At 42.7% G+C, this 22731-nt stretch overlaps 1 protein-coding gene across 3 annotated transcripts; it reads right to left on the minus strand.

Moving 5' to 3' along the window:
* Positions 1-460: 460 nt before the first annotated feature.
* LOC112466761 (protein draper-like) lies at positions 461-22103 on the minus strand. 3 transcript variants are annotated; one of them, XM_025035030.1, is made up of 18 exons: positions 21917-22103; positions 8699-8957; positions 8472-8598; positions 8128-8296; positions 7427-7673; positions 7057-7177; positions 6828-6965; positions 6563-6742; positions 6150-6477; positions 5609-5716; positions 5268-5432; positions 4786-4992; positions 3870-4025; positions 3592-3768; positions 3373-3483; positions 3085-3291; positions 2801-2977; positions 461-2724 (listed from the first exon to the last, which is right to left on the minus strand). In XM_025035030.1, exons 2-18 carry the CDS (start codon positions 8794-8796, stop codon positions 2432-2434), a joined length of 3009 nt encoding a protein of 1002 aa, XP_024890798.1. In that variant the 5' UTR covers positions 8797-8957; positions 21917-22103; the 3' UTR covers positions 461-2431. The 3 variants fall into 3 exon arrangements, with proteins under 3 accessions (XP_024890798.1, XP_024890799.1, XP_024890801.1); XM_025035031.1 differs by lacking the exon at positions 21917-22103 and adding an exon at positions 21621-21861; XM_025035033.1 differs by lacking the exons at positions 4786-4992; positions 5268-5432; positions 5609-5716.
* Positions 22104-22731: the final 628 nt, after the last annotated feature.

A 22731-nucleotide genomic window follows, 5' to 3' on the forward strand; every position in this document is an offset into this window, starting at 1 on the left:
GGCATCCTGATTCAGGATCTCTGACCTTGCGCTTTCCAGCTCCGCAGCGAGCGTCTTTTTACAGGTAACGACGGGCAGGTGACATTCTCGCCCCATTTCTAAAACTTTCGCGTCGACCTCTAATTAAAGCAGAATTGTCATTCTGAAATTTAGCTTAAAGAATCTATTCTAACGCTGCGTAATCTTGCGTCAACTGATGGTTGCTTTTGATAACGAATTGGACATCCGAACATAGAGAGTCGGAGTCGGATCGGCGCGGCGGGATAACGGCGACAAACGGGACAGAAATGTCGTGCAGCCTTTGTTTAGCGAGGTGAACTGAACAGCATCTATACGCGTATCAGGAACCGGACGAGGACGTCGCGACGTACTGGAGAATCAAATCGCACATCGTTCGCACAGATTGTTCTCCATTATCGTCGAACTGGACGTGCTGGTCTTCTGCTTCGTGCACAGTATGTATTTTTGTAACATCGATTTTTTATTTATTTATTCTTTCCTCTTACAATTTTACAGAGATTTATAAATTTCGCTTCTTCGGTACGCGTGATGCGCCGCGGGTACGACAGTAACAAAGATAAACTCATAATCTAAAGATTTGTTTTCAAATTTACAACCGCAGAGGAGAACGCGTGTCTTCGTGCGGTCGCGTTGCTGCAGTTTCTCGGCGGATGCTACTGGATCGTGCCGCCCATTTGGGAAATCATACGAGCACGGAGGCTGAGAGAGGACTAACAAAAATCATTACAAAAACAATGCGCCGCGATCCGTCGCAGAAATATATTTACAAGGCGTTAATATCGATGATGAAAACTGGCGATGATTGATTCCAAATGATAAGAAAGGTTCCTACGAAGTAATCTTAAGAATAGGTACGTGTGCTCCGTGTAATGCGAACTGTATAACCAGAATACGTGATTTTTGAATCCTTCACGCCATACGTCGATTCGTGAATTACATGACAGACCTTAGATGGTCGAGAATGTAAGGCAATATCGCACGCAACAAAAAAAGTACCGGACTTTACTTTCCTTAAATTATAACTTGATGGAGGAGCAGTAGAACAAGTGTTTTTACATTATACGATTGTCTACGTATGACCACAATAAAATGTCTCGTGAACCTTTATTAAAATATCTTTCTTAATCGTTGACATGTAAACAATGCACATCACGGTATTATCACACTGATCACTATCTTACTTTACAGACAAATTTGTTCTATTACTTGTATTTATCCTGCAAATGTTTTTATCTGCTTAGAATACACACGATCGTATTTCTCAATCTAAATATCAATTATACGTTACCGGTATAGACTAATATGCTTTTCATTTAGATTTATCAAAATAGATAGAATTATATCACAAGATGATTGCAAGATAAACGGAATGAACGACATACCCCATGACACCTTGCACACTATTTTTCCTTGAAAAAGGAAACGTAAAAAAATGGGCATTTAAAATTTACATGCACGTCTTCTGAATATATCTAACTGATAATCAATTATTGTGTTACAACTAAGTAGAGTATAAATGGTGAAAATTAAGCCTGCCTACTTTTCTCTTGCATACGTAAGAATACGCCACGTTCATAGTAATCGTCTAATTTTTACATAATATTTTAATGCAATATGTTACCTAATTTATTGCATTTATTGCATTCGTTCACTGTAAATAAGATCGCATCATTTATTTAATGTACTAAATTATAAATTGATCAACAATTAGTAGAATTCTTTTAAATGTCTTTATAACCACTGCAATATTGATATAACCGTTCGACGAATAAAAAAATGTAGATATATAAACGATCTTCCACAATATTAATCTTTGTGTATTGACAAACTCTATTCACATGATTTGATTTATCACATGTTTATCATTGCCAGCTTCTTAAACTACTTATGCCCGTTTTGGCAACATATGCACGTATATATCAAATAGATATTTAATAATTTAATTAAAATTATACTTAAAAAGAATATGTTTATATATACAGAAACGTTCATTTTCTCATTGCAATGATCCGTGGCGAATGAGAAAATGAGAGAGATCGATAATATCTCAAGTAAAATCTAAATATTAAAGAAGAGCATGCCAGAAAATATTTTTTGTTTTACATTTTTCTTGTCTCGCATACGAAATAATATTTTCGTAATACTGCCGTACTTTGCCAAATATAGACACGAGAAGTGCGCAAATAGATTTTATATATAAAATATACAACATAATTTTTATGAAATTAGAGTTTCATAATTATCCGTAATTATGTTGTGAAGACTTACTCAAGAAATTTGCTTAAATGGTAGAAGTAATACCACAGACTTGCTCCTTACAGAAAGCGGACAGTCTTCCGACCGAACGTAAATAAAGTTCATTCTACTTCAAATCTGGGCAGTTAGAAACGAGGAACGCTGTGTGGATTTTTTAGGTTTCACCTAATTCCGGATCCTTGTCTATCGCTTTGCTAGGTCCCGGACTGTCGCGTAATTTAGGCAGGAAGCCATTGGCTGTCCGACTCGATTGTGGCTTTATATTCCAACTGACCGGCCGCGGCTGATTCAACTCGTCATATTCCGACTCGTTGTTCTGCTTGATCTCATCGTAGACGTGCTCGACTTTCTTGCCGTCCATCTCGTCGATGCTGTGATACACGTTTAAGTTTGGATTTCCCATATCGGCGTCCCTGTTCTTCAGGTCGTATTCCAATCCGTACGCTCCTAAGTTGTAACATATAAATTGATGTAGTCGTCCTGCAAAATTTTCTTTATTGTGTCGTTAATAAACATGCCATACCTTTACAATCGTCTTCGTCATCGGTACAGCTATTTAGGCCAAATTTAGCTTTCTCGGTATTTATGTTCTTGTGGAAATTATTCCGGAACTGGAAGTTGTTCAGCAATGTAGTAGTGCCATCGTCGAACTTCGAGGAACCTTGATATGCATACACCGGATTGTCGAATTGATTTCGTTCTACGGCAAAAGTAATATTTTAGATTTCACTGCTCGAAGATCAAGCTCTTCGATGATTGTCTCCGATAAATAAACTTTCGATCAGGGATAGGAAATGCTTAATTTACCTGGCGGAGATACAGGCTCAGCCGTGTATTGCACTTGAGCTATCTCACTCTTGAGATCAGCCACTCTGCGCCGATGGTACATCCATGCAGCTAACAAAACACCTATTATAACAAAAGTCGCAAATACGACTCCGACAATGTGCCCATATCCTCCGTCGTCCTTCTCTTGGATATTGCGGGAGAACAGTTGTTCGTCGCAATTCTCACCTAAGAGTAATTTCTCAGTCACTTTAAGAAACTTCAATTCTTGCAGGATTACCTACTTCTTTAAGGGTGTACTTTACGTACCTGTATATCCATGCCTGCAAATACAACCCTCGGCTGGATGGCACGTGAAGAAGTCATTTTTACATTCGCAAGGCTCCATACAATGGTCACCGTAGTATCCCTCGGGACAAACTGCAATCGGCAAGCGTTGCATTTAAATATAATTTATCAATATATAGCATCGTTTGGTACATCATTCTTTACTGGTCGTAACAGTCTACGGCTTTTATTTAAACCTACTTTCGTTACAACTGGTCCCGGTCCATCCTGGCGAACATCGACAATGGCCATCGTTAGATCTGCATTTACCGCCGTTCTGACACTTGCAATGTTGTGTACAATTAACGCCGTACGTACCCTCCGCGCAGGGTGTTTGACAGTACTCGCCTTGCCAGCCAGGTCGACATTGGCATACACCTGATTAGGAAATACACCTCGGTAATACAAGAATTTCAAGTAGTCGTATTCAGAAGATTACTGTATATCTCCGTAAAATTTTTCGTCAGCTTTCAACTTGCCTGTTACGTGATGACATTCCCCGCCGTTCTTACAGTGACAGTGATTCGCGCAGTTTAGCCCGTAACGATTGGGCGGACACGGATGTTCGCAGGTGAGACCCAGGTATCCCGGACGGCAAACGTACTGGCCGGTAACGTGATTGCAAGTCAGATTTTCTAAGGAAAAAAACGAGAATACTGAAGAATTTTACCACAACGTACAATAACGTAGAGGAATTTCTATAGCAAAATTTTATCGCCTATTTTAATTTTTCAGTGTACGACACGTCCTTTGTAATTATTATCCTTTTCACAATGTTCGCATTAATTGAATATATGTAAGACAGATAAACTAATGATTAATAAAATCACTCAATGAAGCGCCCGACAATAAAAGCTTTTGGTAATACAGAGCGAAATGGAGTGTTAGCGTTTGTGCAAGCAAAGGTCAAACTATTTATTAATTTAGATGTCTGTTAGTTATACCGCAAATTACATAAAAGAAAACCCACATCCAAGCATGTGCTATCTATATCTGCGAATGTTACAATGTGTAAGCGGGAGAATTGATCTTACAATTTAATCCAATTTCTTCTCTTTTATTCCTTTCAGGTTGTAATATATCGAAGTGTATATATGTCGCGACGGATGGGCAAACTTACGTAAAAATATGTTCCCTGAGAGAGACTGACCGAGCATTCCGATTTATGCATCGGAACAATAGAAGATTATTGAGATATATGACAATTGTAAGAATAATATTAAAATCAGGATTAAGATATTAAACATAACACAATCTGCTACAAGATGTGATAATACATTTATCTTATGTTGCCTACGAAACACAATTAATCGGTTCAAAAAGCATGCGAATTAAATGTGTTACACTCAAACAATATGTCATGCATTTAAATCTTGGATATTGCATCTTCTTTACCGTTAACTTTCGCCGGGCACTTCTCTCTGCATCCCAGCCCGTACCATCCTTCCTTGCAGGGTTGCGAGCAATCAGGGCCCTCCCAACCCCTGGCGCAGACGCAACTTCCTGTCGTGGGATCACACGAACTATTGTTCATGCAATCGCAATGCGAGTGACAATCCTCGCCGTAAAGACCCTCCGGGCACTTTGTTTCGCATCGTATTCCTGTTTTGACGTTAAAGCAAACCCGTCTCGAGAAACGACTCTTTGTTAACTACCATTAAGAGCAGCTTTTTCTACACTATTACTTCTTTTTACTCTTTATATCTCTATTGTTAAACTCGTAATATGTATGACACAGCTACGTTTATGAATAATCTTCACAATCGTTTTTAACTATAATTTTTCTTTTCAAGAATGACGTAAGATGTTGATCTCGACGTGCAAAGTTTTTGATTGGTGACCGCGCGCGCGCGGACGTGGTAAAAAATTCAACAAACCTCGCCATTCTGGCTTGCAGTTGCAGTACCCGGTAGCGGAGTCACAGTCCACGGTATTCTCCTCGACACAGTCGCAACTCTGATTGCATCCGTTTCCAAAGAAGCCCTTTTTACAACGATCCTGACACAGTGTGCCGGTGAAACCAGCCGCACACGTGCACGTGCCTGCGTGTGTTTAGATAAAATAACGCGTGTTCTGGGTGCAAGTGCTAAGAGAGCGGTTAAAGATAGGAATTCGCGTATTTCTTTGTACATGTTCTTTTTTAATGATATCGATGTAAAATTTTACTGGTCCCATCGCGAAGACTCAAACCGGAAGAGTCACTACTCAAATACCTTACCATTTTGCGGGTTGCAGGCCGCATTGTTAAAGCAGCTGCATTTGCCTTCGCAATCCTTGCCGTAGGTCTTGTCGTCGCACGGACGGTCGCACAAAACACCGACCCATCCTGGTAAAATGTCAGAGATACGTATATTCTGTGTCGTACTTACCGATGTCGAATGTCTTCTCCATCGGAAATACATAGCAAGACTTTAATAAATAATTCTACTACGTAACTAGTAATCCCACTAACAAAGTAAAGTATGGTAAGTTCTACAGACAAGCAATGAAAATGAGTATGAAAAATATTAAATGAAGCTGTCTGATACCATGCAAAAACGTTATGCAGAATAATTTTGAAATAATACTGACAAGAGACAATATAATTAAGAACGATCAAACATTTAAACCTAAAAGTTTCATACTATTGCTAACATTGACTATTTCTTCTGTAATTTAATTCTTTTCCGTAACTATAAATGCATCTAAAATCCTCTAAATGAGTTTATAATTACAAGCCATCGAATATGATCATCCGAGTTGCGTAAAACCGCGCTTACCAGCCGTACAGTTGCAGCGTCCGTTCTCAGGCGAGCAGCTGGCTCCATTCTTACAGGCGCACTTCTGCGCGCAGTCCTCCCCAAACGTGTTCGCGGGGCACAACTCGCCGCAATCCTTTCCACGATATCCGGCCGCGCAAATGCAAGTGCCATCGATGGGCGAACATTGCGCGTTGTTTTTGCAGTTACAACGATGCTCACAACCCTTGCCGAACGTGTAGAAGGGACACGGCCTGGCGCAGGTTTCGCCGTCCCATCCCATTTTGCAGGAACATTGTCCGGTCCACGGATGACATAGCTCCGTATTGGTTTTCTCGCATTCGCAAACCTGCGAATTAAGTTTAATTTACAGTTAGTGAGAGACGACATCGTGTAAATTTTTAAGAGTGGCTTTCCAAGAAGTCACGACTCACCTTTGCACAATTGGAACCGTACAAGCCGTCCTCGCAGGCTCGTTGATTGCACGTTTTACCCTTCCAACCTGGACCGCATACACAGGTACCGTTACTAGGATCGCACGTAGCATCATTTTCACAGGTGCAATTGTTTGTACAATTCAGTCCAAACGTGCCCTCAGGACAGATCTTCAGACACTGTTAATGAAAAAATAAGATATAAATTATTTTGATTTAAAAAATGCATTAATATAATTAGTCAGAATAATCAGCGTTGACGTACTTTATCGCTATAGAAACCCGGTTTGCATTGACACTCGCCCGTAACGTGATTGCAGCCGGCTTCGTTATAACAGTCGCAGGTCCGACTACAGTTCTTCCCCCAAAAATCCTCCGGACACCGATTCGCACAAACTGAACCCTGTGACAAATATTACATTTGTAAATGTAGAATTGTAAACGTGTGCGTCGCGAGATACACTTCGTATTCGATTGCGCAAAATCTCGCCTACCGTCCAGCCGGATGTGCAGTAGCATTCGCCAGTCTGGGGGTTGCAGGATCCACCGTTCTGACAACGGCACTCCGACTTGCATTCGTCGCCGTGTTTTCCCCTCGGACACAAGTCGTCGCATCTGTGCAACACAACAGCAGTCATCATAATGATTGTCAACGATCGACACAAGTCTTATTAACTATATATATGATTATTATTTTTTGAGGACAAAATCCTTCTAGAGAAACCTTTTTGATAAATGTGAAGGTATGTATAGACAGATTTGTATAGAGTGTAGACAGATGTGGACAGATATTTTTGAGCGGTAATGTGAACAAGATTCCTCAATAAATATTTGCGGTGGTCTACAATAAAATTTGCAACTCACAGTGGTCCGGTGTAGCCGGGAGCGCAATGACATTCGCCGGAGATATGATGGCAGCTTCCACCGTTTCTGCAACGGCACTCTTCGACGCAATCTTGCCCGTAGCGGTTGGAAGAACACTTTTGATCGCAGTACACGCCGGTCCAGCCTCTGGTACACATGCACTTGCCGTCGAATGGATCGCACGTGGCACCGTTCTGGCACTTGCAATCTATCTCGCAATCTCTGCCCCATTTACCCAACGGGCACCCTGTTCATATGAGAGTTAAAAATAATCTCGTGTACATGCCGCTTAAATGAACTTTTTATCCTCGTCGGCGCAAGAAGTTACCGTGTATTTCTTTCATCAATTTTTAAAAATAATTCTTGGACGTAGTTATTCCAGGAAAACCCAACGTGACTTTTTAAACGCAATAAAAATGTATCTAGTTAAACGTGACTCGCGATTACGTATTCTTAATTCCTTGTTCTGAACGCAAAGTCTCATTATCGCTAAATTACATACAACGTCTTTAGTAATAGTTTCGTTATTTCATATGTTCGTTATCTTTGTACGTGTTATTCTGACACGTTGTTATTCATTTCGGGTTGTTGCGTCGCAAATGAAGCGTACGCGCAATAAAAGAGTACTCGAGTCAGCAGGTATTGCTGGAATGCGTGTCCCGCCGTTATCGTTAGTAGAAAAATGATCGCTCTGCACTCACTGAAGTCGCATAACGGGCCGCCGTATCCCGATTCGCATTTGCAGATGTCGGGCGCGATGCAAGTACCGTGGCGACAATCCTCGGAGCAGACTGGAATGCAACGGTCGCCGCTCGTGGTCTCCGTGTAGCCTTTGCAGCATTCTTCCACGGGCCTTTGTTTCGTCAATTCCTGCAAGAAAACGCGCAGTTACGAATCCGTAATTCGTGCCGTTCCACCGATAACCGTTTCTCCGCAGCTTTCTTTTCCGAGCTTGCTGTCGCTCTGCGATAGCGAACGGGAAACAAAAATCTAGATCAAACCTCTCCGTAAAATTAGAAAGTACTTTGTAGATTAGATAACGAACCTGTTCCTTATAGACTGTTCTGTAGACAACTTTGTATTTGGAACATCTCGGTGGGAAGCTCAAGCACCACGTGTTCTCCCGTATGGTGTACGGTTTCTGCTCGGACACTTTCACCGTTATCGTATATCTAAAATAACATATAACATACGTTATTTGATAAGCGAACAGGTGTTGCAAATTTGTGACAAATTATTAAAAATTCGATTCCCGAATTCCTGAATACTTACGTATCCTGCCGGGTGCATATGTTCGGTCCCTCAAGGGCTTCCCCCGTCGAGATTATCGCGACGACGGCCACGATCAGCCACCACACTGCAGACCCCATTCCGGCTGATCGATACAACTTTGGTGAACTTGGTGAGCGCTATCGCCGTCCCATCGCGTTAGCCTCGCGATTAATCTCTATAACGTTTCTGCACGGCACGCCGCGGATCGCAGCCGTTCTCTCAGCGCCCGAAAAGCAGGACGGTCCGTCCGTCTACAGATCTGAAAGTAAAATGTGTCGTGTTGACGCGTGCTAGCGTGTGTGTCGCAACGCGATTTACCTCGCGAATTACGTACGACTGCAAAGTGTTTGCACGAATATACGTATACACGCGATTACTCGCACTAGTAGTCGCTATGCGGAGTTTTGCAGTTAGAAACGCTGCGCATTTTACTGGACCTTACAACGCGACTTTTAATCGCTCCAGAGGAAACTTATATTGTATCGTGTACATTGTACATGCTCGACTTTACACTCTGCACCGTCCGTAATGAATCACAGCGAGCCACTTGCCGTACGGCGCGGTGTCAGCTTGCCGATCTTGATTCGATGCTAAATAAGCTCGCGCGTCGAGTCGAGTTTCCGTTGAACGCGTTATCGGGTTCTATGCTGTTGTTAATTTAATGCGTTGATCGCTATGTGATGGCGATCAGTGCTATCTAATTTTTCAAACGAAAGACAAACGCCATCCAATATACAATTTTAAATAATATTAGTAGTTAGATAATAATGTAAAGTGTGCTATTTATGATGTATAATTTAGCAAGAATTGCATAAAATTTAAAACATAAGCTTCTTCATGAATAATGTCAGCATGTGTGTATTTCTTTTAGATTTTTTTCACCGGTTAATTTTTAAGAACATTTATAACAAAGTTCAGGATTTTTTAATGTCACGGTAAAAGCTTTATCGCGTAATTATCTATGTGTATTTTAGACAAAAAAAACACTTAAAGCCAACGTATGTACTTGAGATACGATGATAAAAGAAGTTTATCTACTTGGTGCTGAGTTTTCGTTGTCCTGTTTAAGTAAATTTCTATTACATGCACGTTTTAATATATAGATTTATTACTGCAATTCTGCCACGGTGCAAGAAAACTATGTGATTATATTTTTTTATCTTTGGAGGTATCTTAACATTTTTAGTAGTCATTTTCGTTGTTAATTAATGTAGCATCAAGTCTGTAGCTTATTAAAGAACTCTTATTAAAAAATCTTAAACTGTATTATAATATAAATGTTCTCAAAAACTAACCGGTGAAAAAATCTAAAAAAAATACACATTATATTTAGACAGGAACGTTTATGTTTTAAATTTTATGCAATTGTTAACATTTCTGATTCTCCTTACAAAACTCCTTAAGCAACATTTTATCATCATAATAATGAAAATTGTACAAAAACATACAAAAGTTTGTCAAGCAGGCAACGTGGTAATAAAGACTCCATCATTCGAATAAGATGCCACAGCGTTAAATATCGATTTGCGCGTTCCACCAATCTGATATCGCGTGAAAAATGCCTGCCGCATAATCATCGCTCATGCCTCCCCGGTACGCAGCGCGATATCGCAACGGGGAAATTTTCTATCGAGAGCAGTGCAAATGGGATGTAATTTCGTCGAACGAGGACGCGTGTCGATATCGCCGCGGATTTCGCTCGGAATATCGACCATCAGCGGTTTTCGTCGATGAGCATTCGACGGTTCCACGAACCGCCCGCGCGCCGTTTCACCCGGCAAAATTTCAATCGCGTGCTTACGACCGGAAATTGTGCCTCGCGATCGAGTAAAGTACATGAATCAGACGCTGCGCACGTGTCGAACATACGGTTCGCCTCACGTTTTTGTCATGACGTGACTCGCGCGCGCGTATGATTCACATTGCGAATCGGACGGCTCGCTGAACGGCGACCGGAAGTGCCGTAACGTTAGACCGATTAGAGCGATGCTCCAAGAAGAATCTAATCGTTCGACCGCAAACCGCGCGTCCACGTGAAAATAACTCGCGTTATTAGCGCGCATAGTGTTTCGCCACCTCCTCCTCCCTTCTCTCATTTCCATTTCTTTTCGTTTCTATACTGTTAAATATTAAAGAATAAAATTTAAACCAATACCTTGAGTTAACCCTAGAATCCATGACTGGGGTCGATTTCGACCCCAGGCGAACTTTGAACTACGCTCCTGAGCTAGCGAGTGACATTATCGACTCAGGACCTGAACCATAATTCATTTCAACTTTCTAAAAGTAGGGTTATGTCGGGCGCAGCGTTAGTTGTTCGCTAGCAGTGAAGTAGCACAGTCGTAAAGCGGGCGTGGGGTCGATATCGACCCCAGTCGTGACTTGCCGTTTGAGTTTCGTCACGGTAAGCTAATTTTATTTTTTCGCTAGAATCAATATATATCATGTATTATTACGTAATCTGAGCATAAATAGTCATAAATATTATTTAAGACGAAATATCACACAATTTAGTCGGTAAAAATCCCGTTGCCTAAGAAGATTGACGTTTCGCAGAAAATGGCTGGGCGATATAATGTTTCATTTTTTTCATATTTTTTACTATTTTGTATCAAATAAAAATGAAATAATACTTAAAATACAATTTTTTATGGTTTTTTCATCGACTTTTTCCGTATTTCAACTTTGCGAATTTCTTCATCTTTATAGTCCCAAATAAATATACTTTTTGAACAGAACATAGCGATGACAATTTTTTTCTAATAGTCTAATGTGTCCTCTTTAAAACCCCGTTTGAAATTTTAAAATCGGTTGATTACAAAAAAAGATACAAATTTTTGTTTAAAAAAAGAGGTTTTTGCTGATTTTCTGCGTTTTTCAGTCTTTAAATGGATTTTTCACTAACTAAACTTGAGTAAAATTAAATTTACCGCATACCATTCTCTTCGTTATTAAAAAACGAAGAAATTCATGTAGGTTTAAAGGCCCTTTATTTCTGTAGGACCGGTTTTACGATCAAATAAAGCGTGGGGTCGATATTGCCCCCAGTCATGGATTAGAAGGTCAAAAAAATGTATCATGGATTCTAGGGTTAAATAACACTTTGTTACTTTTAACTACAATGTGTGTCTAAACTTATTATTTTATTTTGGTTTTTCTCCTATCATTAAATTGTATCTAATTATTTTATTTCTATCTTTTTAATGTGATTTCTAGTTTGTTTTTGACGTTCTGAAGAAGCCCAAGTATGGCTCGAAACGTAAACAACTTATTGTAACTTTCAAATTTTTAATAAATCATTCGTTTTAACCATTTATTTTTTAACACCTTTATTATTGCTCAAAAATTGATCATCTTTTACTTTTATATTAGCTATTGCTTTCATCGAGCGTAACATAATTCCTTTTAGTATTATTTTAACTTCATTGGTTTAGTTAAATTAATGACATGTTGTTTTTGTAAATAGCAAGGACGATCTATAAGAATGGTTAAAAATAATTCAAATTGAGATATAATTCAACACTATTACGAATTTAACACCAGTGTATATACGGAATAAAGCCATGCAGATTTTAATTCAGCGTATCATCACGTCTCGCGATAATTAACGTACGCTTTCAAATTTTCACTCTGATTATTATTCCGGGGTAATTATTCCGCCCGGATTATGCATTCGCGGTGACTTATTTCTGGAGCGCGTTACGCGCCCGGGAAGTCGATTTTTCTCAGAGACACGCTAAAAGACACGGTTCGCTCCTGCGAATCCCTCGCGAGTCGCGCCGTGATAATTATCGTCGAGCAAACGTGCGCGAGTAACTTTCGTGTCGCCGAGTTAGCAGTTACGGCATTCTCGTAAGCGAGACCGCGGCGACAGAGGTGAACGTAACGCGATTGTTCGGAGCCAGACGAGACGTACGCACACGCGGGAACGGAGGCGATCGTGTGCGTGCATTCACATACGCATGTATGTATGTGAATTCGCGAAACCCGTCTAATGGGGCGAGTCGCGTAACAGCGGACGACGGCTGTTAGACGCGAGCGATCGCACGAGTCTAAAATAACGGTGCACGATATGATGAAACGCGATTCTCGCGCCGATGCGTATACTTTTATTTATATTCTCCTTATTTATTTGTCTGTCCGGCCGAGTCTGGCGCCTTTTTCCCCGAGGAAAGAAACTCTTCACGAGCGACGGCTCGCACATGCTAATCTTCGTCGACGAGTTGCAAGAATTTCGTGTAATTCGCTTTCTTGCAAAATTCCTGGAGAATCCACAAAAAAATCGGGATATTATGGAATGAATAAAAATTACACGGTCTTACTAGTGATTTCGCAAAATCTTACATTCTGTCAGTGAAATTGTAAGTTAAAATTTTTATTAATTTATATTTATAAATTATATTTACATTAAGTATTTTTATTCATTTAACGATATCCCGGTTTTTTGTAGATTTCCTAGAAATTTTGCAAAAAATAAATAAATGAATTCCACGAAATCCCTGCGTGTATCCCTATATATATGAAAAGAAGAAACGTTTGCGGAGAGAACCCTCGCGAGATAAAAGAGACTTGTTTGTACCCTCGAACATTCCGCCGACCGGGGGCGTCGACGGGATTAAGTACGCTCGAGACCTCGTCCTGCCATTTTCGTGCGACCGAATTCTACCGTGTGCTCGTTCCGGCCGAAGGGGGAGCGACCCCTTTGGCTTCGCGCGACCCCGAAGGGGGGAATTAATCCGTTTACGTAGGAAAAGAGTTCACGGACTTTGTGGCGAGTGTGCGGGCGCGAGTCACAGGATGTGGGGCGAGTTCGCGATAAAAACGCCGCATCGAACTCTCTCCGTCCGCGGGATGTGCATCATCCTCCGAGCCGGGATCTCGGGATCGCGCGAACAAAGGATGCGGGACCAAACTATCGGCCTGAAAGGATGCGACGGCTATCGAGCGACCGACCATCGCGCGAGGAAAACAACGTGATTTTACGTAAAAAGATATGACCAGGAAGAGAACGCGCAATATAGAACGATTCTTGATATTTATTCGCAGAATTAATTCGCTCTCGCTAACAATTTCGGAGAAAGTGAAAATCACTTCTGCATCCAATTCTGCGAGAAGCGTTGAATTTCGAACGTGTCTCAGCGACCGCCCAACATTTTCCATCATCTCAGACTCGATTATCTAGATAACTTCCTGCTGAGTTGAGACCTGCCTCGACTAGCTTACGCTGTTAAATAACGAAATTTAAACTAATATATAACTTGAGTTAGATAACATTATGTCATTTTTAACTATCATGTAGTGTGTCGTAATTTATTATTTCAACTCCACTGGTTTAGTTAAATTAACATTGTTTTATTAAATTAACGACATATTGAGTAGGAGCAGTGGCGACTTATAAAAATAGTTAAAAATGATTAACTTGACACTACACGAATTTAACGGTGTACACCCGGCCGGAAGTGGACGGTTCGGCGTCGTTTGGCAATTTGAATGTCTCAGGTCGAATAATATTGACAATCGGCCGATGAACCGCGGAGGGATCAGTTTCTCCTTGTGTTATCTAATCGTGCATTCTAACGTTTGTACAACTGATAATACCGTCGTTATATCTTATTTGGCGCGATTGTATGATTGGTGCACGAAGGCTCGACGTATCAATGAGCACCGTTCGCACGGTGCAATTAACGCTGAACGCAGTCGCTTGGCAAGGATCTTTGTCATACGTATAAATACACATAGAAAAATATTCTACCGCCAAGAAAAGCAATTACTTATTTTATTTGTTTCAAGCAATAGTTTTCTTCAACAAAGAATATTTTCTCAATCATAGTTTTAAGTTTTAAGATATACTTGGCACAAGTCTTAGAAAATCTCATCATTTTATGCTCAAAAGAATTTATTCTTCTTTCAAGAATATTATATATTTAAGTATATGCTTCTCTTCCGTATACTGTATATAGTAAGTAAACCGAATTTTTGTATTAATTAAATATTCTTGTTTGAAGTACTTTAAAATATGTTTTGAGTAAATGTGATGCTTGTGATGACTTTATGGTAGATTTGCGGATATATATGAAATACTTAGAACAAGCAATATTTACTTGCAGGTAGTATGTACTTTTCTGTGTGTACAGCGAGATGTTTGAGGGAACAATCGCGGAATCGCGCGCGCTCGCGTCTCAAGCGTGGAGTTAATGAGGATGCGCGACGTCAAACGATAGAGACCGTGTCGCTGGCGCGCCCGATATGGCTGGCAGATTAGATAAATCCATCTACGCACACAGACTTGAATCGTCATTGCCGTTGCACCCACTCGTTGCACACGTTATCGCGCAAACAGAAATAATCTAGACAGATTTAAGGAGCGACGAATCGTCGCGGATCCGGACGCGTTTCGCTGAAATGAATCCAGGTGTCGAAGGGGGAGACGGGGGATCGAGTCACGTAAGATGGACACGCTTGTCGCGGGGCAGCCGCGGTTCACACTCGAGAAACAATTTGACTGCGGCGCGACTTTCTAACATTAGGATAATAACGCGAAAATACGCGAGAGTTACGTAACGTATATACTCGTCGCGTTGCGATCCTAACGTGGGAGAAACGTAAGCGGAAGAATCGCCGAACTGCGTGAGTTCTCCGTTTCCGGAGTTATTTGGGCACGCGCCAGAAGATGCTCACACAATTTCTCGCTAATTACATGTGCGCTAATAATTAACAAAAGTTTTATTTCCGAGAAACATAAAGCGCTTTGTTTGATAACATGATAATGTGATACATATGGTAACCGGAGATTTCTTCTTACGTTATGTTTAACAATCGTATATACGCGTGTATCGGCGTGTATATTCGTTTTATCAACGCAGTCATGTTACGCCTTATTAATCATGCGAGCGTGAAATAAAACTCGATACCGAGAGCATCCTACGGATATTGATAGCAAGGAATTTTTTATCGCGTCGAATTGCGACCGAAGCATCACAAATACAATTAAATGTATATGTTTAGTTTTAATTTTAATGTTGCAAACAAAAAAAAGAATATTCACCACATTTTTAATTGTTCACATTGTTCTCTGTCTCGTTTAATTGCTATGGATTTAAATTGAATAAAAGATAACCAAGTAAAAAATAATCCTCGTTAATTTTTCTATTAAACTAACGTTATCCGATATAAGCAAAGCTATATGAATAATCGGTCAAAACGAGCAACAATAGAATGTAAAAATTAAAAATACAGTTTATTCATAAAACATTAATTAATTAATTCCGAATGTTTCGACTGTACTAAGTCTTCAGCGGTAAAAATGTTTCTAACTTTTGAGAGAATCATCGTTTCTGAAAATGCCAACGTCGACGAGGAATAAACGCGCAAGTTTTTGCCATGTCCGAGTTGCGGTTTCGTATTCCGACGAAGGGGGGCTTCTCTCTGGCAGTGCGTTGCAACCCTTCGCGGTTGAATAAACCTCGTGACTCTTCCTTACGTAATAATAATGGAGTATTGCAACAGTGAAAGTCACGCACAAAACGTAACGCCGGTCAAACAGGTGCGGGTTGTATCTCGAAATACGAAGGAAAAGAGTCACATGCGTGACGTACACGCGTCCCTGTGCCGAGGCACATCAGCCCTTGGCGCGAGGAAGGATAAATTATCCAAAGACCTACTTTCCGAAAGACCTGGCTTCTACGTACAGAGCGCTGATAATGATAAAAGCAACGGGGAATGCACGGCTAACATGCGTGTCATGTTTGTGACAGACTAATCGGGAACGCAAATAGATGCACGAAATCGTATGTACATCGATGATTGATTATGGATGACCCGATTCATCGAGGCATCAGTCTTTTCGCGTCGCATAATTCGCGCCGGCTTAGAAACACGATCGTGAAATCGTGAAATCAACTATTCAAACTTCAAACCTAAATGCTTAAGCAGCAATTTCCAACGTTTATCTCGACTAGTTACCGTATCGGAGGTAAACGCATTATTTGCATGAAAGTTCGTCGCGGCTGGCTCGGATTGTTATTAGGGAAGAAGAGGCTCGTAATTCTGTTTACGCAATTATCGATTGGTTCAACCCTTTACACTTGTAGCGGCGAACCCCTCTCCGTCTAGAAGAGTCGAGCGATTCAATACACGGAGTTTACGTTTCGATTTAATTCAGTCGATGCTTGGAAAAACGTCATTCGAAGAAACAAAGTTACAACGTACCGTGACAAAGCGCGCATAAAACAGCGCCGAGTCTTACGTCAAGAAGAAGAATGAGTTCGAATTACGCTGACACACTGCTAAATTCGTGATGTCAAATTATCCTCTATTTGAGTCATTTCAAATTCTTGCATTGTTAAATATTAAAAAATAAAATTTAAATCAATACTTATAGTTAATTAACATTTTGTTATTTTTAACTGCCATCGAAATTTACTATTTCAACAGAAAGCAGTATTGTTTAAACTCCATTGCATTGACTTAGTTTAATACAATGTTAAATTCTGTTAAAGGCACTTATTTATATTCAATTGGAGTCATTTTTAAGCATTCCTACAGACCGCCACTGTTCCTATTGAATATGTGTTATAATTTAACTAAAACAATGGACTAAAACAATGAACTCAAACAATACTGTTTTGTGTTAAAATAGTAAATTTCGACACACTTGGTAGTTAAAAACAACAAGATGGTATTTAACTCCTGGTTCAAATTTCATTCTTTATTATTTAATAGTGCACAATGGATGGAAGTTCCTCGAATTACGCGCGGTGGTCCGAACTTTGGTAGAGAAACTCTAGACATTGAACGTGATCCTCAATTAGACAAATAGGTACTCAGCACCAAGCGTGCCGGCTGGACAAAGAGAGGGGGACACGTGAGCACAAGATGGTCTCGATCGAGGTCTCGATATACAAGACGGTCTGAGTGGATTACGCAGAATGCGTTCCGCGAAATCGAGACTTCGCGCGACGTCGCGCGTCGGTGATACACAGAACGGCAATTGGTGGTTTTACGTGAAAATGGCCTTGACGGGAGAGTCGACGCGCGGCTTGCCGTACCGCGTTGTCATTCCCGGAAAATCCAGTCACCGTGTGTGACACGCGTACGCGTAGGCACCTAATTACTCGCGTTGTCACATGCCGTGCCCGGTGCGTTTAAACCGTTTTCACATCACCGGAAGTCCCGTTCGCGCGGCGGAAATTCAGGCCGCGTGCGAGACGTCGCGTCGTCGATTGCGCGAATTCAGGTGACGTTCCCCGCCGCGTGAATTTCCCATCGGGGGCAAGGATCGCCATTATTATTCTAATTAAACGTCGAAGCGCGACGTTTCCGGGTTCCAGCGAGTCGATGAATCATCGGCGGTGAATCGCGATCGCGATCGCGAATCGAATTCTTATTGAGCGGCGCGAGGAAAAGCGATCTTTTTTTTTTCTTTCGTAGCGCAAAGCGACGCGCTGAGTATATCCTTTCCGATCTGACAATAAGCGGTATCGCGACCTCAAAAATAAACATTCGTATCGCGTTCGGCGTCATTCACGTTCGCCGTACTCGCTATAGGATCGGAGCGGATCGGAGGGACCCCGCCCCTCCTTCGATCCTCGCCTCACAGTCACTCGCCTGCATTCATCCGGCCGCGCGGTTTGTAACCGCACGGCATACATGCGGGTAGAATAAACTCCGTTCTCTGTCCGCGTACGCAGCCTCCATTCGTCCCCCTCGCGCTCTCACGGCCTTCGTCATTCTCTTTCCCTCTCGCCCTCCCCCTCCGTCCGTTCCCTCTTTCCCTCGACAATATGACGTAGCGTCACTTTGTGGCGACGGCGGCTCTTTCACGACTCCGTGTTCTCTTTCTCTCTGCGCGATTCACGCACTGTCGGCGGAGAAGGCCGAGATAGGCCAAGCTCGAGTAAATGGGACGCGCGACGCGCCGGTGGGACGCTTTGTCTCCGACTTCGTCATTATTGTCCCGTCGCGCTACCTTCGCGTACAATTATTATTCGCGCACGGGAACGCGTGGGAGATGCGCGATTTTAATTCACGAGGCAACAAAAGCTTGGTCGGAAGGCTATCGAGTAAATGAATCATCGTTTTGGATGCTGCAGCAGCGCGAGCGTTGTGGTCGCGGTCAGGATAAACATAGGGCGTTAGAGCGTATAGATAACGAAAAATAATATTCATGACTCACATACAGAGGCTGGCGCGCGTAACCGGAAGGAGATGATCAACGACCAATTCGCTGATGACGGCCTATCTTATCATCGCTCTTCAAACGCTCGAGCTTTTAAAAGAAGAAAATGTACAGAGAAGCTCTGTGTGTTACCGAAAACGTTAGCCAAATTAGAGATCTCTGTATAACGAGGAAGGAATGCGCGCTCGTCACATCCTGTGTTTTATCGCGGGAGCCTTCATTAGCTTAATTCGCGCTTGTTTTACGCGGAAATCGCGATTCTTTCTTGTTATACCGGAAAAAAAACAGAAACACCTGCGGCGCACATCGCTATTGTTGTTGTGACGGTTAGTCTTATCGAGGTGACAGAATATCGCTCGCGATAACGTCGCGTCGGCGATAACATGTTATTCGATATCCTATTGAATCTTTCTTGTATTAAATTCGCGAATCGGCGCAACGGGGGGCGAAACCGACGCGGCCGGGGGTTTCTCTCGCTTCGGAGGAAGGATTTCAGCGTCTACAAACCGCGAAGATAAAAATAGAAGTGATTACTGGCGCGGGACCAAAAATAGCTCTCGCGACGACTCGAGAGGCTCGTCTCGCGCCAAACAATCTGTCGCAACGCGTTGACAACACGGCGTTGTCCGTGCGGCGCGGAAGGCCGGCAAGGTCTGCGGAGTCTACACTCCAATACGCTCAGGTAAGAGCCGAGCGTAAGTATTTGTACGGACGGCCGAGGTAACGGACCTTCGAGAAGGAGCGAGAGAAAAACCGGTTGGAGCCGGAGCGCTCGACCGAATTTTTATACGCCGTCGACGGAGGAGAGCTCGGCGTAAAAGCGAGCCTCTCCGCGTCGCGCGGGATATATAATCGCGGTTTGGCGTGCATACCGCGCGGGGCCCCGGCCCCAAGGACTCCGCTCCGCGGCACTCCGCGGCAGGCACGATCGCGAACCGCGGCGTGCAATGCAAAGCCGCTCCATTCATAAGCGTCCCTTGACGAATAGGAACCTCGTATACTCGTGGCGTCGAACGATCGGACGATCCGTGACGTAGAGAAAGCCTCGGCATTCCAGAAGCACCGTAGGAACGGTCCAACAATAATAATCGACGTGACGGAACGTGACTGCCCCGAGGAGTTTTGGGAAATGGAGATAACCCATCTCATTGTTAAATTTGTGCAGGGTCAAATTATACTCAGTTTGAGTCATTTTTAACCATTCCTACAGATCGCCACTACTAAAAAAAATATATGTCGTTAGTTTAACTAAACCAATGGAGTTGAAGTAATAAGTAGCAAAATGTTATCTAACTCAAAGTATTGGTTTAAATTTCATCCTTTAACCCTATTCACTCCAACCATGCCCTTTCGTGTTTCCCCACGAGTTTCTAACAGTCGTTTTTTTTTTTGTGAAAAAAAAAAATATCGTGGGATAATCTCCCCACGCCGGAAAAATGATTTTTTAAATAAAACGAGTCGTAATGTGTGTTTGTCAACATATAAATGTTGTAAAAAAATATTTAAATAAATGATTTCCAAATGTTATTTACATTGATTTTTAGTCGTAGGTACAAATATAGTGCATGGTTGGAGGATTAAAGGAGCGGAAAAAACGTTGGAGTGAATAGGGTTAATATTTAACAGTGTTGTGGAAAAAGCTATTGCAGTTGCAAAGAAAGCACGCGAAACTGTAACAATTACTGTAACATTTATTATAGTTTCGTGTACTTTTTTCGCAAATACAGTAGCTTTTTCCGTAACACGGTTAAATGTTAAAGGATAACATTTAAACCAATACCTTGAGCTAAAATATTTCGGTATTTTTAACTACCATGTGGGTGTCGAAATTTATTATTTAGTATTTTTCCGTAAGGGAAGCGTGGTCGAGACGCGTCTCTCCTCGGATTCTGGATCGCCTCCGCGGGCGCACTTGTTTGTGCCGATCGTCGTCGGTGAAAGCCACGATTTTAGCGAGTCAAAGGCTGCAACGTAATCGCGCTGTCCAGGCTGTTTATTTACGACAACGTGGTTGAATTTAAGCTGACATTCTCTCTCCGGCGCGCCAATTTCGCGTACGCGACTCTCGTTACACTTTCCGCGTCACGTTCTAACGCGGTCGAGCGGGCAAAAACTGGGCCGCGCCAGCTGGATGAAGCTCTATTACACGGTCCGGCGAACGATATCGCGGAACTCAAACTCCGGTACCCCGTCTCGCTTCCTCGTCATCATCCCGCGCATCTCGCGCGGACAACAATCGAATCCGAAAAGACGAGGAAAGGAGAGACCGAAGAGAGGTTCGCAGCGCGGTATCGTCACGCTCATCACGTCTCTTATCTATGCGCTTCAGCGTCGGTGAACGTCGGTTGGCGAGCTCGATCGTGTTCGGACGTGTTTCGTCCGGTAGAAAAATTTTTTGAAAGTATTGCGACTGTTACCGTCCGCATCGTCTAACCATCAGTACCTTGTATCCGGCGCCTTTCGAGGCCTAAAACCTTTGCAATTTACGCCGCTTGCGGCTTACACGACGAGTGGATCGCCCTGGCCTTTATTCAGAGCAGTTCGCTTGACGGCCAAATTATAAGAAGATCTACGCGCCTCGGTCTATCGGCGACCCACGATCGCCGATAGTCCGAGCTATACGTCTTGCGCAACGCGCCTATGTTTTTGCTTCATTTCCAAGGCGTAGCGTTCCCCCGTCCCGCGAGATACGCCTTCCGATGTTCCGAGAGATCCGTAGGGTAAATAAGATAAATGATATCTAACTTGATCGACGGCATCGACGCCTGGCCGTCGTCGCGTCGGCGCGCGATCGCTACGTGGATCTCCCCGTGGTGCTCCAGCGAGTTCTGGAGCCTGGAGCCAATCACTTCTGCTCAATCACGGCACCGTGCGTATATGCGTGCGGCAGAGACGTAGATCAATCCGCGTGACAACGCGACGGTACGCACGCCGTCCTGTTTGTTCCGCCTCCGCCGCCGTCGACCAGAAATTGCGCGCACAGAGAATTCGCGTGCCGGTCGTATCCGGAGCACGCGAGAAAACGTCGAGATTCTACTCACTTTTTCATTCTCCGCGACGCCGACGCGAGCTGCGTGCGGGGCCCCAGCGAGGCGCAGGAGGAACGCAGTGGAAGAAGGGCCTTCACGCGCAAAAACGGAGCGTGTACGTGAGGAGGACGCGTGCCCGACACTACGTCTACGGTGCCCCTCGTTCAACTGAAGCGGATCGGATCCCCGCACACGGCACAAGGCATCGCCGGTCGCCGTCGCCAGTCACCAGCCGTTAGCGCGCCCCACTCGGTCACCCCGCTCTTTTCCGTAAAACGAAATCTACGACTACGTGCCGGGCGAACGAGAGGACGCTTGCGTCCGTCCGTTCCTCGAAAAGCAGCGCGAATCCCGCAAACGCGTCCGATAAAAGTGTTAAAAATAGTTTCAACCCGAGAACGGGCGCCTAGTCTTTTTTTGCATAAACGGTCACCTGGGTCTACTTTTACACTCCGATTAAAAGTCATTGTTATTAATTGCATATTGCGTATTTTAAATTGTTCTATAATTTATCCGTATTTGAGGATAGTGTGTGTATATAGCTCAGTCAATAGAGCCCGAAAAAACCGCTGAAATGGAATTAATTCCGGGAAGCGATTTTTTTTCTTTGACTGTTTTGGAGGGTCATTAGTCTAAAACTGGATTTTCGGGATTTTAACCCTGAAGCGTTAGCCGCCATTTTGATTAGAAGGGTAATTTTGTAAATATCTCGCTTATTTTCAACTTTAGAGTTAAAGTGGTAATAACCAAACTTGTAGAAAATTTAATACTCTACAATTGGGGTCCTTATCATTTTTTACCTAGGATCAATATTTTGGGTCTTATTA

The sequence above is a fragment of the Temnothorax curvispinosus genome, unplaced genomic scaffold (assembly GCF_003070985.1).
Source record: "Temnothorax curvispinosus isolate PA1 unplaced genomic scaffold, ASM307098v1 QBEX01016545.1, whole genome shotgun sequence".
NCBI lineage: Eukaryota > Metazoa > Arthropoda > Insecta > Hymenoptera > Formicidae > Temnothorax > Temnothorax curvispinosus.